The 19,912-nt window shown below is 36.4% G+C and overlaps 2 protein-coding genes across 6 annotated transcripts in view; both read left to right on the top strand.

The window, feature by feature from the left end:
* Positions 1 to 699: 699 nt before the first annotated feature.
* LOC113513222 (threonylcarbamoyladenosine tRNA methylthiotransferase) lies at positions 700 to 7,900 on the top strand. The gene is made up of 8 exons (XM_052902962.1): positions 700 to 935; positions 1,767 to 1,941; positions 2,673 to 2,830; positions 3,874 to 4,140; positions 5,048 to 5,213; positions 6,263 to 6,370; positions 6,939 to 7,104; positions 7,467 to 7,900. Exons 1-8 carry the CDS (start codon positions 761 to 763, stop codon positions 7,872 to 7,874), a joined length of 1,623 nt encoding a protein of 540 aa, XP_052758922.1. The 5' UTR covers positions 700 to 760; the 3' UTR covers positions 7,875 to 7,900.
* Positions 7,901 to 8,933: 1,033 nt separating this feature from the next.
* The window catches only part of LOC113517785 (xylose isomerase-like), a 62,776-nt gene continuing 51,797 nt past the window's right edge, over positions 8,934 to 19,912 (top strand). For 3 of the 5 annotated variants that reach the window (XM_052902959.1, XM_052902960.1, XM_052902958.1), the window contains exons 1-8: positions 8,934 to 9,084; positions 9,746 to 9,892; positions 10,925 to 11,198; positions 12,546 to 12,986; positions 13,568 to 13,661; positions 14,671 to 14,832; positions 15,277 to 15,362; positions 16,980 to 17,083. In XM_052902959.1, coding sequence (XP_052758919.1) covers positions 9,006 to 9,084; positions 9,746 to 9,892; positions 10,925 to 11,198; positions 12,546 to 12,986; positions 13,568 to 13,661; positions 14,671 to 14,832; positions 15,277 to 15,362; positions 16,980 to 17,073 — 1,377 coding nt within the window. In that variant the 5' untranslated portion in view covers positions 8,934 to 9,005 and the 3' untranslated portion in view covers positions 17,074 to 17,083. Of the gene's footprint in view, positions 9,085 to 9,745; positions 9,893 to 10,924; positions 11,199 to 12,545; positions 12,987 to 13,567; positions 13,662 to 14,670; positions 14,833 to 15,276; positions 15,363 to 16,979; positions 19,153 to 19,912 lie in introns of those variants that run through there. The other 2 variants (XM_052902961.1, XM_052902957.1) reach the window with 2 other exon arrangements.

Here is a 19,912-nt window from a genome sequence, read left to right as displayed (position 1 = left end):
CTAGAATTTTAATACATACTGAAATAATAATAATTGAGAGGAGGAAATGAAATAAGGAATGGTCGCCGCCTATGTAAAATATTTTTAACTGTGCTAATTTAATAGTACGCACTGGTGGGTTACCAGTAAGGGATAATTGGACAGGATCAAGTCAGGCTAGTTACCCGATAGTGACAAATTTACCGAGAATTAACCACGATAGTACTTATGTAAATTTAACAAAGCCATATTTGAATCATATAAAAATAATAATCGTTACGTGTTTGGGAAGATACTTACGTAAGGGGAGGCCGGGTAGACCGTGCCTACCTCAGTCTGATGACCACCCCAGGATTAAGAACGGAGCTTTCAGTTATGGGCAGATTTGTTTATAGCCCCCTTCCTTCTAGAAAATAATTTAAAATATGCCAATGATAACTAGTTATATCAGAGGCCTTATGTCATTGTAAATTAATGGGATACTGCGAGTGTACAGTGAAGGAGTCCTTGTAACTTTTTATATCAGCGTGCACTACTTTAATACAAGTAGCAGCATTTGGTAGCATTAACATTTTAGCATATTTAATTACGAAATTTAAATTTCATGTACGTATCATAAGTGATAGGAACGTGGTCATAAATGTCAATGTCACTACGTAGTTATGTCAAATTTAAGGTGTCACTGTCAGTTGTCATTCTTGCTATTCTTGTCATGTTGTTGTCAGTTTGACTGGTGATGTGATTTGATATGGTTTGAAAAATTACTTAAAATTAACCAAACATGCCAGGAGTTTGTACAGAAATTATTGACGATATTGAAGATTTAATATCATCTCAAGACATTACACCGAAAGAAAGATATGCTAGCAGAAAAAATGTGAATGCACGGAGTAAAAAACGGGAGGTGAAGGATACCGAAGCTGCTGAAAAAATTATATTAGAAAGTGTTGTGCCAGGTATTGTAACCTAAAAACTTTATTTATATTTATATTTTGTGAAAAACGTATGAAGTTTTGAACAACAATACTCTATTTTATGCATTATTTCCTTTTTCTATTTGGAGGAATGTAAAACGAAACTAGGATAAAATAAAAACTACAGCATATAGTTTATTTATTATACTAGTGGCATTAACCAATCTTTTTGTAAACTATTTTATTATTAATTAATAAAATCTATGTTTCTATGTAAACTTATTTGCTCATTCTAAGGGTAGGTCAAGTAAATAGCGTGGAGTGTTTTTGTCAATCAAATACAGAGAGAGAAAGAATACTCCTTATTTTCTGTAATGTAGTGAATGTATCCAGTAAATTGTATTTGGGACACATTAAAAGGCATACTTATATTCTTGTCTGTAGGCTCTTTGAACCGGCCATAAAATTTTAATTAAAAAAAATTATTTCTTGGTTGATTGACGAATTGTTGATTAACTTTGTGTTAATTTCTATAATCAGGGTTTTTTTACACAAACTTAGAATGGAAAACAAGCTGACGGCCCACCTGATGAAAAATTGAAACCATCGCCTATAGACATGAGCAGTGCTATGGACATAATAGAGTATACTCTTTTACCCATTATACCCCCCATGCGTTGCCATTCTTGAGGACTCAGTTGTTATTCCTCTGTACCCTGTAAATTCACACCATATCTCACCTTTCAAACTGAAACACAGTCATGCAAACACAACTGCTTCACGGTAGAAACATGAATGGGACAGAGGTACCCAAGCAATCGACTTTTGTACAAAATCTTCCTCTGGTAGTAATAAAATATAAAATGTTTTCAGGAACTCAAACAATTTATGTGAAAACATGGGGCTGCGCACACAACAACTCAGATTCGGAGTACATGGCGGGGCTGCTGGCAGCACACGGGTACCCCCTCACAGAGGACAAGTGGCAGGCACAGCTGTGGCTGCTTAACTCTTGCACCGTGAAGAGTCCCTCTGAAGACCACTTCAAGTTAGTTTTTCAACTGTTCATATTAAGTGAGGAGGTGTTCATACAACTGTAATTTTACACCTACTACTCTCTGGTTGAGTGGCAGTATGTAATCTATATGAGATAAAGTAATTTGGATTTTTGAAAAGTCTTTCTTAGTAAATAATTTATATTATCAAAAACATATTAACTTGCCACCTTCTTTTGTTAATATGAAACAGTCTAGAGTACATATTGGAAAATAAACTTATATATTCCCATTTATACATATATTCTCATCTATTATTACTATTACAATAATAATGTATAAATAATTTAATAATAATTAATTTAAAAATAATTTATAATTCTGTAATTTATTAATGAAGTGATTATATATATATTTAAATTAATTATATATGTATATATATATATATATATATATATATATATATATATATATATATATATATATATATATATATATATATATATACACTATATATATTTTTTTCTAAATTAGAATGTGACTTATAATTTTGTAAATTATGAATAAATGATCAGTATTTAATTAGGTATAAAGTTTCACTGAAATTTGTTTAGTTATTTGCTAATGATAAGTTATGTTACAGACAGGCAAATATTAATTATAAATTTTTTATACTAATCAGAACAAGAAATCCTTGACCTACTTGAAAATGGCAACTGTTCCCTATAGATGTGAAAACCACCAAGGAAATTATAATATATCCTGTAATTTTGTTTGTATACAGAAACGAGGTGGAGCTGGGCCGCAGCCGCGGCATCCACGTGGTGGTGGCGGGCTGCGTGCCGCAGGGCGCCCCCCGCGCGACCTACCTGCAGGGACTCAGCGTCGTCGGCGTCCAACAGATCGACAGGATCGTCGAGATCGTTGAGGAGACGCTTAAAGGTAACCAGGGTTTTTTTTTAATGGGTGAAATGGTATGGTAACCCCGCCTGCGCTAACGGGATACGCTGGCGAAGCACCAGTGAAGGGTGATAGATGAGAATGAAAACAGGCCAGTTAGCCCATCATGATGAATTCATCAGGAATTAACCATGATAGTTTCCAGGGGGGACCGCGAGGAGGTCGACCTGGTTGGGTATTCTCAGTCTCCATTACTAACAATCCCTTTCCCCCTGGTAACCAGGGGTTTACAGGGATCATAATATTTATATATATAACATTTTGTATAATTCACTAATGATTTTTTTTTATATTATGGCTCAATTAGGGCTCCAATGATTATGCGAATGTCAAGGTTGGAAAAGACACTGCAATTATGTCACTGAAATGATAAAATTTCCTTGTTTGTGTTCATTGAATATCTAAAAACAAAGTAAGAAACGTAAACTTTGAGGACATCACAAATATAAAGAAAATCATTACTTAAATTGGGAGGTAATATGACTATTAAAAGTTTTTATCTACTATCTACACCAGGGCTTATTCAACAAGAATAGTTTATGATAGTTAAAGGAGATATAATTTTTTGACATATTTTTTTTTTATATATATACTAGCTGACTCAGCAATCGTTTTACCAAATACATTATTTCGGGAACTATACATGAAAATTTATCCTACTACAATTATTATATTCGATTGTTATCTTGTAAGCCTATTGCGCCATATAAAAATCGCGATTAAAAAATAAGGGTTGATCGTAAAAGGGTAAAAAATTTAATTTGTATGTATTTTTCAATGCTAAAATATACCTATATATAATAACAATTAGCTATACTTGTACAACAATTAGTCTATTATTACCCTAAGGTTGTCTTGAAAAGATTGCTCGCAGCAATAAGATTGCCTTACTGTACTTATACAATTGTATCGTTATGTTTGTAAATTGTCTTGTTTATTTCCTATATTGTATAATGCAAATAAAGTATACTCATTCATTCATTATTCTAGGACATATACAGAAGGAGAAAAAAATTCATTTTCAGGGCACACGGTCCGTTTGTTTGGCCAGAGGAAAACCAGTGAAGGCCGCAAAGCGGGAGGAGCGTCGCTACTCCTGCCCAAAGTGCGCAAGAACCCCCTGATAGAGATCATCCCCATCAACACGGGCTGCCTCAACCAGTGCACCTACTGCAAGACCAAGCACGCCAGGGGGGAGCTCGGCAGCTACCCGCCCGAGGAGATAGTCGAGCGCGCGCGGCAGTCCTTCCAGGAGGGCGTCTGCGAGATATGGCTCACGAGCGAGGATACTGGTTAGTTGTTTGACTTTACACCATTTTGCATAGTCTGTATAAAGTGTCTGAACAAACTTTTATTTTGGGTACAAAATGGCTGTACTTACTTCGTTTCTGTTTGAAGGATGAGATATGGCAGTGAATTAATTTTACCCGACTTTGTACAAAAGTCGATTGCTTGAGTACCTCTGTCCCATTCGTGTTTCAACCGTGAAGCAGTTGTGTTTGCATGACTGTGTTTCGGTTTGAAGGGTGGGATATGGCACGCTATGTGTTATTCCTAACGTAACGATAGGTGTTATTCCTCTGTACCTAGTAAATTCACGAATTTACTGGGTACAGAGGAATAACACCTGAGTCCTCAGGAATGGCAATGCATGGGGGGTATCGTGGGCGAAACAGTATACTCTGTTATATCCATGGTACTGCTCATTTCTATAGGCGACGGTTACCACTTTCCATCAGGTGGGCCGTCAGCTTGTTTGCCATTCTAAGTTGTATAAAAAAAAAATTACTGGATGCAGAGGCATAACATCTTAGTATTTAAGAATGGCAACACATGAGTCTTTTTTATGGATAATGATGGAATGTTAACCCTGGTAACCCGCCTGCGCTATCGGTATACGCTGGCGGATTACCAGTGAAGAGTGACAGGTGGGGATGAAGGCATGTCAGTTGGCTCATAGAAACCAATTAAACAACAATTAACCACTATGGTTTCCAGAGGGAACTGCGTGGAGGTCAACCTGTTAGGGGTACATTGTCAGTAATGAGCTTGTTAGATCTCATACTAACCATCCCTTTCCCTCCAGGTAAATAAACTGACAATTCGCCTGATAGGTAGTGGCTACCATCGCCCATAAGCATATGCACCACAAGGGCGTTATTGCGTTATCTGTATTTATTAAATGAACAAATGATGCAGGTACATACGGACGCGACATTGGCTCGTCCTTGCCGGAGCTGCTGTGGAGGCTGGTAGAGGTGATCCCGGAGGGTTGTCGGCTACGGCTCGGCATGACCAACCCACCCTACATCCTCGAGCACCTGGAACAAGTCGCCAAGATCATGCATCATCCCAGAGTATACAAGTTAGTGTTACGCGTTTAGAGTACTAATAATAATAAAAAAGTCACCAATCGCTGTGTTTCTTTAGGAGAATCTTCGATTTTACTTTCTTAAAATGATGTTAATAATTTCGATACCCTTTATCTAGTAATAAACATTCATACATGCATGAGTCATTGTTCCATATGTCATATATTATATATGTTTTATATATTGGCAACACTGTAGCATTACGAATGATCGTCTGTCACTGTACGATACCAACATGTCGACTGGGGGAAAGGGATTGTTAGTAATGGAGACTGAGAATCCCATTGCTAGCAATATACCCAACCAGGTCGACCTCCTCGCGGTTCCCCCTGGAAACTATCATGGTTAATTCCTGATGAATTTATCATGATGGCCTAACTGGCCTGTTTTCATTCTCATCTATCACTCTTCACTGGTGCCCCGCCAGTGTATCCCGTTAGCGCAGGCGGGGTGACCATACCATTTTCACCCATAAAAAAAAATGTTGACTGGTTTTATTTTAATAATTCAAAACGTCAAAACAGATTTGACTTACTTAAAGGTAGGGAAAAATACAAAAAAAAAAATCGGGGAATATGTTCTGGGCGGCGGAAGTCACTTACCATCAGGTGAGCCGCATGCTCGTTTGCCCCCTGTGTTGTAAAAAAAAAAAAGATTTTTTTTTCTGTTTCTATAGTATTTCACTTGAATACTTTACCCCCTGGTGAAATAAAATTTTGTAATCTCTATAAAAATCGTAACTTCTGAGATTTCACTAAAAAATCGATATTTTGTATATAAATTAGTTTTAACAAGACATGTTTTGGAGATTTAATCTTCATATAAGCGCCCTTCAAAACCTTGCCTGTGAGGTACGTGCGTGTGTAAGTTTTCTTACAGAGGGGTTCGAGGCCCCGTTCTTTTTTCTTACGAAGTGCAAACTTGGCGCGGACGATATTGCCCTATACGGTTGGTGGAGGGTTAATAAACTGTTCCGTATCACATATATTAACTATTATCTATTATAAAACATCTGTTAGACAGCTGACTTTCCTCCATCCAGATTCCTCCACGTGCCGGTGCAGTCCGGCAGCGACCAGGTACTGGCTGATATGAAGCGCGAATACACCAGGGCAGACTTCGAGACGGTCGTCGACTATCTCACAGACAAGTAATGGATATTTTTTTTTATACCACTGAGATGGCATACAAGCATACGGCCCACCTGATGGTAAGCGGTTACCGTAGCGTATGAACGCCTGCAATACCAAAGGTAATACGCGCGCGTTGTCGACCCTGAAGAAATCTCTTTACCCCCCTTTTGAAGAACCCCATGCTGTCTCTATTACTAACAATCCCTTTCCCCCCAGTCATTTTACAGTTATAGTGCGGCGAACAGGGTTAATCTAACTATATAATGTTTCATGTGAGTTTGGGTACACATAGGTGCATGGTTTGTGTGGGTGTGTGCGTGTGCGTGTGCGTGTGCGCGTGCGAGTACGCGTGTGTGTGTATGTGTCTGTGTGTATATGTGTGTATGAGTGAGTACTTTTGTTATAATTTTGTATGTTAGCACACTAGGTTTATAACATTGATTTGGTTTTTGCCGTCATAATGTTGTAATTATTTTTAATGAATAAATAAATAACAACATTTTCTTGGGATTGTCTCGACAGGGAGCTGATTTTATAACCTAATCGTTCCTGGGAGCATTACTAACAGTCCCTTCTCCCCGTCAGGGTGCCTGGCATGACGATAGCGACCGACATAATCTGCGGCTTCCCCACCGAGACAGAGCGCGACTTCGAGCAGACGGTGTCCCTGTGTGACAAGTATCGCTTCCCCTCGCTGTTCATCAATCAATTCTTCCCCAGGCCCGGCACGCCCGCCGCCAACATGACCAGGGTGAGTACATTGCATCTTCACACTAAATAAACATAAATCAAAATTGTTTAAAACATATTCCTATATTTTACATACATTAGCATTTTGTAACAATTTATTTATTTATTTAACTCTTAATTGCACCAACAATTTAAAAATAAACAATGACATATAAACGATTCAACTGAAATACAGTAGCATGAAGTATAGATTCAAATATACACATAAAGGTACAAAAGGCGGTTTTATCGCTAGGGCAATCTCTTACAGACAACCTTTGGTTAAAGGAGAACATATAGAAGTGATATCTGATATTGTGTCTGGGAACAAAGGACGTGTGATTCGTTTAGAAAGAAAAATAAAAATTGTTTTTTTTTAATCAGGTACCGGGACAAGAAGTGAAGAGACGAACCAAAATACTATCAGAACTGTTCCGTTCCTATGAACCGTATGGTCATAAAGTAGGCCAGGTACAAGAGGTGCTAGTTACTGATATATCACACGACAAAAACTACTACGTAGCCCATAACGAGTATTATGAACAAGTTTTAGTGCCCAAAGAGGAGAAATATATGGGCAAAATGGTCACGGTCAAGATCACGAAGGCCACGAAATTCTCTATGGTAGGCGAGCCCATAGACAAACCCAAGATGGCGGGCTTGACGGCACCGCTGAAAAAAGGAGCAGTATCCGGTGTCTATGGTACGAAAACGGATAAAATGTCAATGCCTATACCAATTTTTGTTCTGTTATTAGCTCTGTTTTTAAGAGTTATTTGGATTTTTGTATAGTGTTTGTAAATATATTTATAAGATAATTTGTTGTTTTATTACCTCTTTCCATTTAAACACTATTGCATAAGTTTTGACGCGAATAACAGATAGTTGCATGCTATAGTAGGCCAAGTAGCTGTCGCAGTCCATTATGTCATGAATAGCCCGTAATAACTAAATAACTCAGGCTGAGTTATTGTACTAATAAAGTAAGCTAAGTTGACAAAAAAAGCTGCCTATCTTTGTACAGAATTGCTAACTCTGTTACATATATATAAAATTTCATCTGATCCGTTCATCCTTTTTTTAATGGGTGAAAATGGAATGGTGATCCCGCCTACGCTATCGGTATACACTGGCGGGACATCTGTGAGAGGTGATAGGTGATAGGTGAGGATGAAAGCAGGCCAGTTAGCCTATCGTGAAGAACTCCGTGAGAATTAACTATGAGGATTTCCAGGGGGAACCGCGTGGAGGTCGACCTGATAGGGTACATTGCTAGCAATGGAACTGTTAAATCCCATTACTAACAATCCCTTTCCCCCCGTTCAACCGTAGTTACTATAGTTATGAACAAACATCCATTACAAAATTTTCAATTTATAATATTACTGGGGTAGGATTCCGACTCATAGTTTTGGGGATTCAATCTCTTCTCTTTCTAAAGATTCTAGTAGATACTAGGGGGGGGGGGGGGAAGGGATTGTTAGTAATGCGAACTACTAGTAACATTGCTAGCAATATATCCTGTCAAGTTGACCTCCACGCGGTCCCTCCTGGAAACTATCGTGCTGAATTACAAGTTTATACATCACCTCACCTCACCTGTCATCTCTCACTAGTGCCCCGCCAGTGTATTGTTGATTGATTACCGCCTCCGTTGATGCTGATGGGGGAATGGGGGGGGGGGTCGTCATTCTTGCATATATCATCCATTAAAAAAATACATATACTACTCATATGTTTATATATTCCCCAACACTAACGCTATAGTACATAACAGGTTTTAAACAAAAGCGTAAACCGAGTCACGCTCCGGTAAATCTTTTCATGTGATATTATATAATGAGGTAGGACGGACGGTCCGCTGTCTGTCTAAATGAACAGAGTGTAAAGGATCCTACTATAGTTTAGAGGGTAGTTAGTAACATGGCGACAGGCTACAACCAGCCAGGGGCGAAGAGGCAGAAGGTACGGGAGCCGAGGGTCGACAATGATCATTTTCAAGGTAAATTTGTGTTTTTTTTTTTGCAACAAATAACATATTACAGATGTGACTTAACATAAAAATACTTTAAAATATATATTTTTTTATACAACTTAGAATGGCAAACAAGCTGACGGCCCACCTGATGGAAAGTGGTAACCGTCGCCTACAGACATGAGCAGTACCGTGGACATAACAGAGTATACTGTTTCGCCCATAATACCCCCAATGCGTTGCCATTCCTGAGGACTCAGATGTTATTCCTCTGTACCCTGTAAATTCACGCCATATCCCACCCTTCAAACCGAAACACAACCATGCAAACACAACTGCTTCACGGTTGAAACACGAATGGGTCAGAGGTGCACAAGCAAACGACTTTTGTACAAAGTCTCCCTTTGGTGAAAATTTTGATTCTATAAGGGTTCCGTTTCTTTCTTTGGAGGTACGGAACCCTAATAATATATGAGAGGTCTCAATAAAAGCAATAAAAGCCGTAACAAAAATTCTTAGAAATCTTACCCGCGTTGTGCGATTTCAACTCGCATTTGATCAGGTTTTTTTCGTTGACTATTTTCCATGTACAAACATTATCTAGTTATTAATTCTAATTTTATTATAAGTAGGTGTCGCTAAGATATTGTGATGCCGTGAATATATCTTTTTAATTATTATTTACCAGGCATAGATAAGATGGAATACAACAACATGGCGTCGCTGGCGGATACAAGCGCCTACCGCTACTATAGCAGCTCGGAGCGCGTCCATTCCAGGCCTATGGAGGACTGGCTTAAGTACAGTGTCTCCTACACCCAGTTCCGCAACAATGGTAACTGAATGTGTCGTAGATTTTCAATTAATCATTTATTTGCATAAACATAGGTACAGTTATAAATTTGATCTTTCATAATGTGTAGAGTGCTGTGTTTTTTTTCGATGGGTGAAAATGGTATGGTAAACCCGCCCGCGCTAACGGGATACGCTGGCGGAGCACACCAATGAAGGGTGATAGATGAGAATGAAAACAGGCCAGTTAGCCCATCATGATGAATTCATCAGGAATTAACCATGATAGTTTCCAGGGGGAACTGCTAGGAGGTCGACCTGGTTGGGTATATTGCTAGCAATGGGATCCTCAGTCTCCATTACTAACAATCCCTTTCCTTTCAATAGAGTGCTATGTTACTGTCGTTGGGCATACAAATGTTATTATTACATAATGCCACTATGGGGGAGGCTTATGTCCAACAGTGGACGGGTAATGGTTGAAATGATGATGATGATGATGATGAATGTCCCCCTTAAATTATATATTTTAATAATAACAATTACAATAATTGATAGCTTATGTCAATTTAATTCACTAGAAAAATCATAAAAATTTCAACGTAATCAACAAAATACCTAATAGTCCGTATTACTAACACACCCCCCCCCCCCCCTACAATGTTATTTCATTTGAGATTTCAAAAAACATGTAATTGGTGTATTAAACAGGAATTAAAATGTTGTTTCATTTGAGATTTCAAAAAATATGTAATTGGTAGATCAGACAGGGTTTTGTCAGTAAACAGTAGATCTTGGGTCTAGTCAAGTTGGCCACTTATGCCATATCTTATTTAAAATTCGAGTCAAGGGCCAGTTAAACTGTTGTATGTCGACCCATGGGATCTTTTATGTTTCCCCCTGACTTTTACTATAATTTTATAGATCCTTTTTATTCCATTTACTATATCCCGCAGTTTAAGATATTTAGAGGCTCCTGGCTGCAAAGTCCTTTTGCACAGTACTACATAAAAAAAAACTGCACAGTTTTTTAAAAGTTTATTGGAAGGTTTAGAATTAGTATAATGTTTTTCAGGTTATGATAGCCACGGTAAACCACATCACACCTGGGATGATGGTTCTAACACCGTTGACAATTACAAACGTTGCATCAAAGCATTCTTCGATTTCTGCACCAAACTGGGTGTAAAATACTGGACTGCGTTTGACACAGATCTTGTGCCAATGACAGACAGCTGGGAGGAGAACAGAGTGTCATGGGATGATATATCGGAGTACGTGCAGGATTTGATGCAGAGATATCACATTAAAATGCTGTGGTTATCACCAGACTTGCATTCGCATCCAAGGTAAAGGTGACAGTTTGTCCAGTAACCCAGGGAACCTGGGGGGAAAGGGATTGTTAGTAATGGAGTTTGACAGCCCCATTGCTAGCAACATGCCTTATTACGTCGACCTCCACGTGGTTCCTCCTGGAAACCATCGTGAACAATTCTTGTAGAATTCGTCACGATGGGCTAACTGACCTACTTCATCCTCACCTATCATCCTTCACTGGTGCCCCGCCGGTGTATACCGATAGCGCGGGTGGGGTTACCATTCCATTATCATCCATTAAAAAAAAAACCTAGGGAACCTTTATAATTTAGAGATACTAAGAATAAACTCACGTTAAGTATAAGTCACCAGAGGGAGACTTTGTACGAAAGTCGATTGCGTGGGTACCTCTGTCCCATTCGTGTTTCAACCGTGAAGCAGTTGTGTTTGCATGGCTGTGTTTCGGTTTGAAGGGTGGGATATGGCGTGAATTTACTGGGTACAGAGGAATAACACCTGAGTCCTCAGGAATGGTAACGCATGGGGGGTATCATGGGCGAAACAGTATACTCTGTTATGTCCATGGTACTGCTCATGTCTATAGGCGACGGTTACCACTTTCCATCAGGTGGGCCGTCAGCTTGTTTGCCATTCTAAGTTGTATAAAAAAAAAAAAAACTTTTGGAAAACGTTTACGGAATTTAAGAAAGATTTATGGAGATAACACATAATTATGAAAGTCGATAAAGCGACAAATGTATGTAACAATTTCATGCTCAGGTCTAAAATGTATGTATGTTCGCTTCTCGTAACAAACGTATAATTAGCCCGATTTTAGATTGATAGTGTTCTGTAGTTAGAAATACAAAATTGATTTATTCAATGTTTCGGTTTGTTATTGATTTCATTTAGAGAGGATTTCTATTATAATTTTGACAAACGCCATATTTTTATTAGAGTATTTTTATTAGAGAGAGAGTTACGTAATAATAATATAAAATAATCTTTGAATTGTAATATATATACTTACCTTCTTGAAACTGGATAATCATATACAGTGGTTTCAAAGGAATTTTCTTCCGTGAATGCTCAGGCTGTCGAATGAGTTTCCTGCCGAGGTTCTCCCTAGAGACAGTTTGGAATTCTTCAAAAATGGTATATTAAGGTTTCTTCAGGGTTGGCAACGCGCACGTGACACCCCTAGTGTTGCAGGCGTCCATAAGCTACAGTGACCGCTTACCATCGGGTTACCCATACGGGTTGTATGTTTGTTTGTAGTAAAAAAAATAATATATTATAAAGAATATGTAACCTATTATATATGTACATGATACATACAACATTTCACTAATGTCTACACTGTTTTGCGTACTTTCTAGGTATAATTCTGGTGCATTCACAGGCCATGATGCAACTACCTACACTCAGGCGGCGACCCAGATAAAAAAGTGTCTTGAAATGTCACAGCGTTTAAATGCCGAATGTTTCCTTTTGTGGCCATACAAAGAAGGCTACAACGCTATATTTCAATCAGACGTCGCCAGAGAAATTAAATTGTTCGCTAAACTATTGAAAATGACCGCCGAATACAAAGATAGATTAAATTACAGATGTCAATTGTTAATAATGCCGTATTACAATTGTCATTTTAGTAGAAATAATGGTTGGTTATGGCAACACCGAAATAGGCGGGAAAATGAATTGGTGAACATGTATATGTGGGACGTGACGAGCTGTTTGTATTTTCTGAAGAATAACAACTTAGATCGCTTTTACAAAGTTTGTACGCTGCCTGGACATCATATGTTTATGGCGAATGTGTGAGTTATTAGAGATTTTTGTTTTAATTATTTTTTTTTTCGGATGATTGCCGAAAAAATTTAAAAATTCAGAACGCTCGTTGTTTATGAGTGCATACTTCAAACACTTGTCATTTGTCTTGCTAGAGCGATATTAGTTTAAATTTTATGTGTGTGTTCGTGGTCGGAATATAGAACAGAAATTGTAATGTTGCCAGCATTAGAATTTACTATGTATTTATTTATTTTAATATTATGTAGATGTGAAAGTAAAGAGATATACATAAGAGTAGAATAGTAACACCTCTAGTATGGCAGGCGTCAATAAGCTACAGTGACCGCTTACCATCAGACGGGCTGTATGCTTGTTTGCCACCTTTGTAGTATAAAAAAGCCGGTCAAGTGCGAGTTGAACTCGAACTTTGACCACCACTATTACTACTAGAAGTTCCACAACCTTCCATATTAGCAATCCATTTCCGACTGCCATTATGTCCACGCACGTTTTGCGACACTTGTTTCACCTCTAAACGAGGCATCTTCAGGCAAATGTTCAGAGGCTATTGTTAATATGTAAAAATTAATAATCATTACGTCCGTAGATACAATATGTTGGGCGGCGTGGTCATAACAAGTGACGTAGATCAGTACGACAGCAAGAGCTTCACGCTCATGATGAAATGCGTGCTCGATCAGGCAAGTAATAATAATAATAATAAGTTTATATCAAAATAAATTTTACAAATATCTTTAAACATATGCTCCCTAAATAGGTAACTCTCGTGCTTTAAGATAAGCAGTGCTCTTAATTTTTACGTGTGTTAGATATTTATTTAAAATTATATTAATTTTCTTAAACATCTTGTGTCAAAATGTGTACCTACATTTATTAATAAAAATCAAACTAACTACTTTAAATATAATAAAACGTTAAAATTGTTATTATATCAAATTTGGTAATAAATTATTCTTGTAATGTATATAGAACACTAATTTATATTTTAATTAATTTTATAATTATTTGTCATAATACTTGAATAAAAAGTAATGAAATTGTAAGAACACGTGGTCTCACTGACTTGTTCACTCGAATTCGGTCTGTACATATAAAAGACTGTTACTTAGGTGGGGAGGCAACACTTCTGGTCCAACCGTTGAACAGAGCGGAGCTCCCTGCCGTATCAAGAGTGAACAAGTATAGTGAACCACGTGGTCATTACATAAAATATATTACAATTATTGTTGATGGAAGTCCTAAAGAAGCTGTATTTAAATAAATGTCAGTGGACTAACAGAAGTTGGGTATTTATGTTATATTATTTGTTATATATCAAATATAAAGTAAAATAAGTAAATATATGATTTAATATGTGATATAGTATGATATCTAGATTAAATTAACTGTGAGAACTTGTGCTTCATTTCTATTTATTACCAAGAGGCTTTACAACCTTTATATTGCTAAAGAATTTATATCATATACATGTGAAGTTAGTATTACGTAGTACCCCACATATCATTATATATATATATATATATATATATATATATATATATATATATGTATATGTATATATATTAAATATTATAAACAGTAAATTGCTTTTTCTAACACACGAGTGTCTAAAAAATTATAATCTTTACATCGTATGACATTGATTATATTTTTTTTAATATTCCAATATATATAAGCATCTCTTACCAGGGCGCTCCTCCGCCCGGTGGAGTGATTCTGAAGCTGCGAGCGCGCGAATGTTCGCCGCGAGAGATGCTCGCGTTGCACGCAAAATACGTGGACGCAGTAGCTAAAGCCCTACGACTGGCCTCCGCTTTGGCGTCTGAACAAACATTCTCTAAACATTTGCAGGTAATAGTTTTTTGTTTTTTTTTTTATACAACTTAGAATGGCAAACAAGCTGACGGTCCACCAGATGGAAAGTGGTAACCGTCGCCTATAGACATGAGCAGTACCACGGACATAACAGAGTATACTGTTTCGCCCATGATAAATGCGTTGCCATTGATGAGGACTCGGGTGTTATTCCTCTGTACCCTGTAAATTCACGCCATATCCCACCCTTCAAAGTGAAACACAGCCATGCAAATACAACTGGTTTACGGTAGAAACACGAATGGGACAGAGGTACCCAAGCAATGGACAAAAGTTGATTAATTGGCGGCCTAAAGACACCAGAGGGCGAGACCTTCGCTTGAGCAGTAGTAATAGTAGTATATATAAATAAATTTATATAGTCTTCAAAATTAATACTAGCAGAATATTGTTTAAAATGGCAACCTTGTTATTTTGCAGCAACGTTACTCGACGTTCTACAGCGGGTTCGGTTCCCGGCTGGTCACCAGTGACGTCACAATGGAGGAGTGCGAGGATTACTACAAGTGAGTATCATGGTACACCAATATACGATAAACATCTGCCATATTTAAGAAAAATTTGGGATGAGAATTCTTAACAAGAGAAATAGACGTCCAAAGAATAATTTATAGAAATTTTGTCCATATGTTTGTTCCGGTATCACGCAAAAACTACTGTACCAAATTGGATGCAGTTCTTAAAGTTGTGTTCGTGAAGGTCTCACTAAAAATCTCTGGTATATGTTTTATTTTATTGTATTTCCTAAGTCCACGTTAACGAATTATTGAGTGAGAAGCTAAACATACCAGCTCTTGCTCGCAACTTTGTACGCGCGGTATCGTTTTCCCTTTTCAAGTTGAATTTTCCAAAGATCCTTTCAAAGTGGTCGTTTATAAGTTAAATCTATGTTCCAAATTTCTGCTTTCTATACTTAATAATAGTTTTGGCTGTGTATTGATAATCAGTGTACATACACCTGAGTCCTCAGGAATGGCAACGCATGGGTATGTCCATGGTACTGCTTATGTCTATAGGTGACGGTTACCAATTTCCATCAGGTGGGCCGTCAGCTTGTTTGCCATTCTAAGTTGCATAAAAAAAATATTTTCTAATATTTAAAAAAAAATAATGTTAGTACAGAAGCCCCAGTGTGCAACTATGTGTAGAAGCGTCCATTTTGTACTGTGTAAATACATATTACAAGGGATCCCCCGTGAAACAACGACACCTCTATAAACACTGCCAGAACTAACGGATGTTTGCTTGCATTTAAACGAAATTAGTCGTTCTCCACGTTTTCAACTAGACGGATTTGTGTGCTTTAAAAAAAAACATAAACAATAATTTTAGCTTCACAGGACAATAGTTGTTCAAATTTTGTCAGTGTTTGTGTGAGATAATATTTGGTCTACAATTTATTATGTGTTGTGTTCCTTGCAGATATCTGCTTCTGTTAGGTAAATAAATAGACATCGTGCCTCCCACCAAATTGTTTATAATAACTCCTCTCCATCCAAAGGTTAACTGGAAGAGATCGCTTTTAGCGATAAGGTAGCCCATTGTTTTCTCATTGTGATTATTTCTTGTAATTATTTATATTTATAATAAGTTTACTATTGTAATCTTTTGGAGGAAACAATAAAGAGTATCTATCTATCTATAATAATTACCTAATGCATTACTTAGGGGGTAAGGGATTGTTAGCAATGGGAAAGTAAGTCCTCAATGCTATCAATATTCCTAATCAGGTCGACGTCGACGCAGTTCCCCATAGAAACTATCGTGACTAATATATCGTTGGATACGTCAAAGTGGACTAAATGACCAGAGGGAGACTTTGTACAAAAGTCGATTGCTTGGGTACCTCTGTCCCATTCGTATTTCTACCGTAAAACAGTTGTTTGCGTGGCTGTGTTTCGGTTTTAAAGGTGGGATATGGCAGTGAATTTACAGGGTACAGAGGAATAACACCTGAGTCCTCAGGAATGGCAACGCATGGGGAGTATCATGGGCGAAACAGTATACTCTGTTATGTCCATGGTTATACTGCTCGTGTCTATAGGCGACGGTTACCACTTTCCATCAGGTGGGCCGTCAGCTTGTTTGCCATTCTAAGTTGTATAAAAAAAATTTTGTTGCAGAAGGAACCATCAAAGCGCACAAAATGATTCCTCCAAGTATGAACAGTTGGACGTCATGTTCCAGCGATTTCTGGACACCTGTGATCACATCTGAAACTTTAGCAGTAAGTTGAAAATTTCAATCGGAGAAAATTTAACTAAATTTAGTTAATTAATTAATACACAATCGTGATTTAACGCGATATAAAAGCTTTTACAAGTAAATAGGACCTGCATACCTGCTCCTTTATTGCCGACGTACTAAAATTAATTAATTAAGTCAAATTAGCAGTGTAAGTTACAATGCAGATCTTATTCGGGGGTAACTCAGACTTTATTTGGGGACAAATTTATTTTTTATATTAATTGATTAACAAGATTTCGTTGTACTTATTTAATCATTTATTTTTATTGTGTTTAATTATTTAAAAATGAATTAATCAGTTTTTTTATTTTATACATACATGTATAGATTGTCCATTATAACCTGGCACGCCCCTACAAAATTCAAAAAACTAAAAATGTGTGAATAAAAAAAAATATATATATATATATTTTTATACACACTTTTACTTTTCAACACACACACACACACACACACACACACACACACACACGGCGATGTAATATTGTTCACGTACCTATCTACGCATTTAAATAGTGTCTAGTGACGTCATTAGATGTACGTATCATGAAATATATTTAAATACAATTATATATTTCTCTTACTCCTGTATAAAACTGTTTAATTACATTGTTATTATTCTATAGCAAATGTTTCTGTCTATTATATACCGTAAGCAATGGTGTGTAATTATTTGTAACTTATTATAACAAATTAGTTTATAAAATATCTAGGTACAAGAACAGGTGAATTCCTAAGCTGATATATTATGCAACATGTAGAGTGGCTATTTTTAAATGAATAAATTCGTTTTTTGAAACCCAGATTCGAACTTATGAAATGTATCAGTGATTTAATTTGTAAATGAGATTTTACATACAATATGTAAAGAAATATATAAATGATTTAATAATAATTAAATCAATAATACATTTCGTTCCAATATGGAAATCTCCCTTTTTATGAGGGTAAACTGTTCAGTCATGCGGGCCTTAGCCAACCATGGTCGACTCTAAATTATGTATTAAATTATATATATATATATATATATATATATATATATATATATATATATATATATATATATATATATTGGCTACTTATAATGCATGACCCAAAGTGTGCACTTGGCATCAGTTGTGATTTTTGTATAATGTAAGAATTAGAATGAAATGAATTGATAGAATTAGATGAAAATTAAATAAATATACCTATGTAAATTCAGTAGTTAATATTTGCATGCCATTTGATGTGGCGAAACATAATGGACATCTTGTAAACTTGACAAATGCAACATTTTATCTACAACGTTTTTGGCAAATAAATTACATTTCATATACGCTTTTGTTCATAATAACGATAATGGTTTCATAAACCTATTCAATACCTAATTGAACTGTTTTGTCTCTTTCTTTTATGATGCATTACCAATTAGCAAGACTGTAACAACAGTTGAATAGCTAAAATAGATTTTTAGTCTATATACGCAAGGGGATTAGTATACCAGAGGGAGACTGTACAAAAGTCGATTGCTTGGGTACCTCTGTCATATTCGTGTTTCAACCGTGAAGCAGTTGTATTTGCATGGCTGTGTTTCGGTTTGAAGGGTGGGATATGGCGTGAATTTACTGGGTACAGAGGAATAACACCTGAGTCCTCAGGAATGGCAACGCATTGGGGGTATTATGGGCGAAACAGTATACTCTGTTATGTCCACGGTACTGCTCATGTCTATAGGCGACGGTTACCACTTTCCATCAGGTGGGCCGTCAGCTTGTCTGCCATTCTAAGTTGTATAAAAAAATTAATATAGGTAATATTATTGAAATAAAAAACTTCAATCAAATATTCCATTATTTATTTAATTGTTTTTCTTATTTTGTTGTTTTTTTTTTTATATTCACAGCAACTTATTGACTATACATTTAATTGTAAATACTATATAATTATATAATACACAATACTTGTGCAAACACTTAATGGTACTTCGAAGCAACAAGCTTAATCAACGTGAATACAAAATTGGCGCCAAAAACTTTGACCTTGAAAAATGTTATGATTTGACCCATATTTGTATATGGCTTCTAATAATCGGTCTTCGGTATCAAATGTTGGTAGTCCTATGTATCCTTAGATTATATAGATAGAGTGTCTCCATACAAATGCTTCGAGAAAAACGGCTCAACTTTTTCATACAATTTTGCATGATAAATAGTTATGAGTGATTCCTTTATAACTTCTATATCTATTTTGTCTTATAATTTTTGCATCTTTTTAATGCGTAAACACTCATTTTATTTATTAAATAATACGTCAAGATACATTTTATGCGTACGTATATAGAACACTGGTAAAACAACAAGTCAGCTAATTAGACAATTAGCTGACAAAAAGTTGACCCGTTTTGGAGGCTCGATGCTTTATCTATATATAATCGAAGTATGTAACCTAATGGTAGTGGAATTAAATAATTTTAGGCAGTAATATTATTGTTTCGACGTTATCGCTAAGTGTGAACGAGATGGAAATATAACTCGGCCATAGAATTAGAACTTTCAGTTCTTGGTCTTACAATTCGCTCTCTATTACCTTGTTTACTTCGGTGGAGGTGTGAGCGAGATAGAAGACAACATGGAAGGTCAGACAATTTTGTATTCACGATGGAATTTAGAAGCTTTGTGGAAAGTAGTTTCTTTTTTTTACTATTATACATTCTAATATTTTTAATATGTTTGTAATTGTTACAGACACATGTACATTGTACATAATATATGTATGCATGTATATTTTACATTGACGCTTAATATATCTAAAAATAATGTTACCAATT

This window comes from Galleria mellonella, unplaced genomic scaffold (genome assembly GCF_026898425.1).
Source record: "Galleria mellonella isolate WM207_F2 unplaced genomic scaffold, CSIRO_AGI_GalMel_v1 utg99, whole genome shotgun sequence".
In the NCBI taxonomy this organism is placed as follows: domain Eukaryota; kingdom Metazoa; phylum Arthropoda; class Insecta; order Lepidoptera; family Pyralidae; genus Galleria; species Galleria mellonella.
Note: the sequence above shows the minus strand (reverse complement) of the source record. Positions and strands in the feature narration are given on the sequence as shown.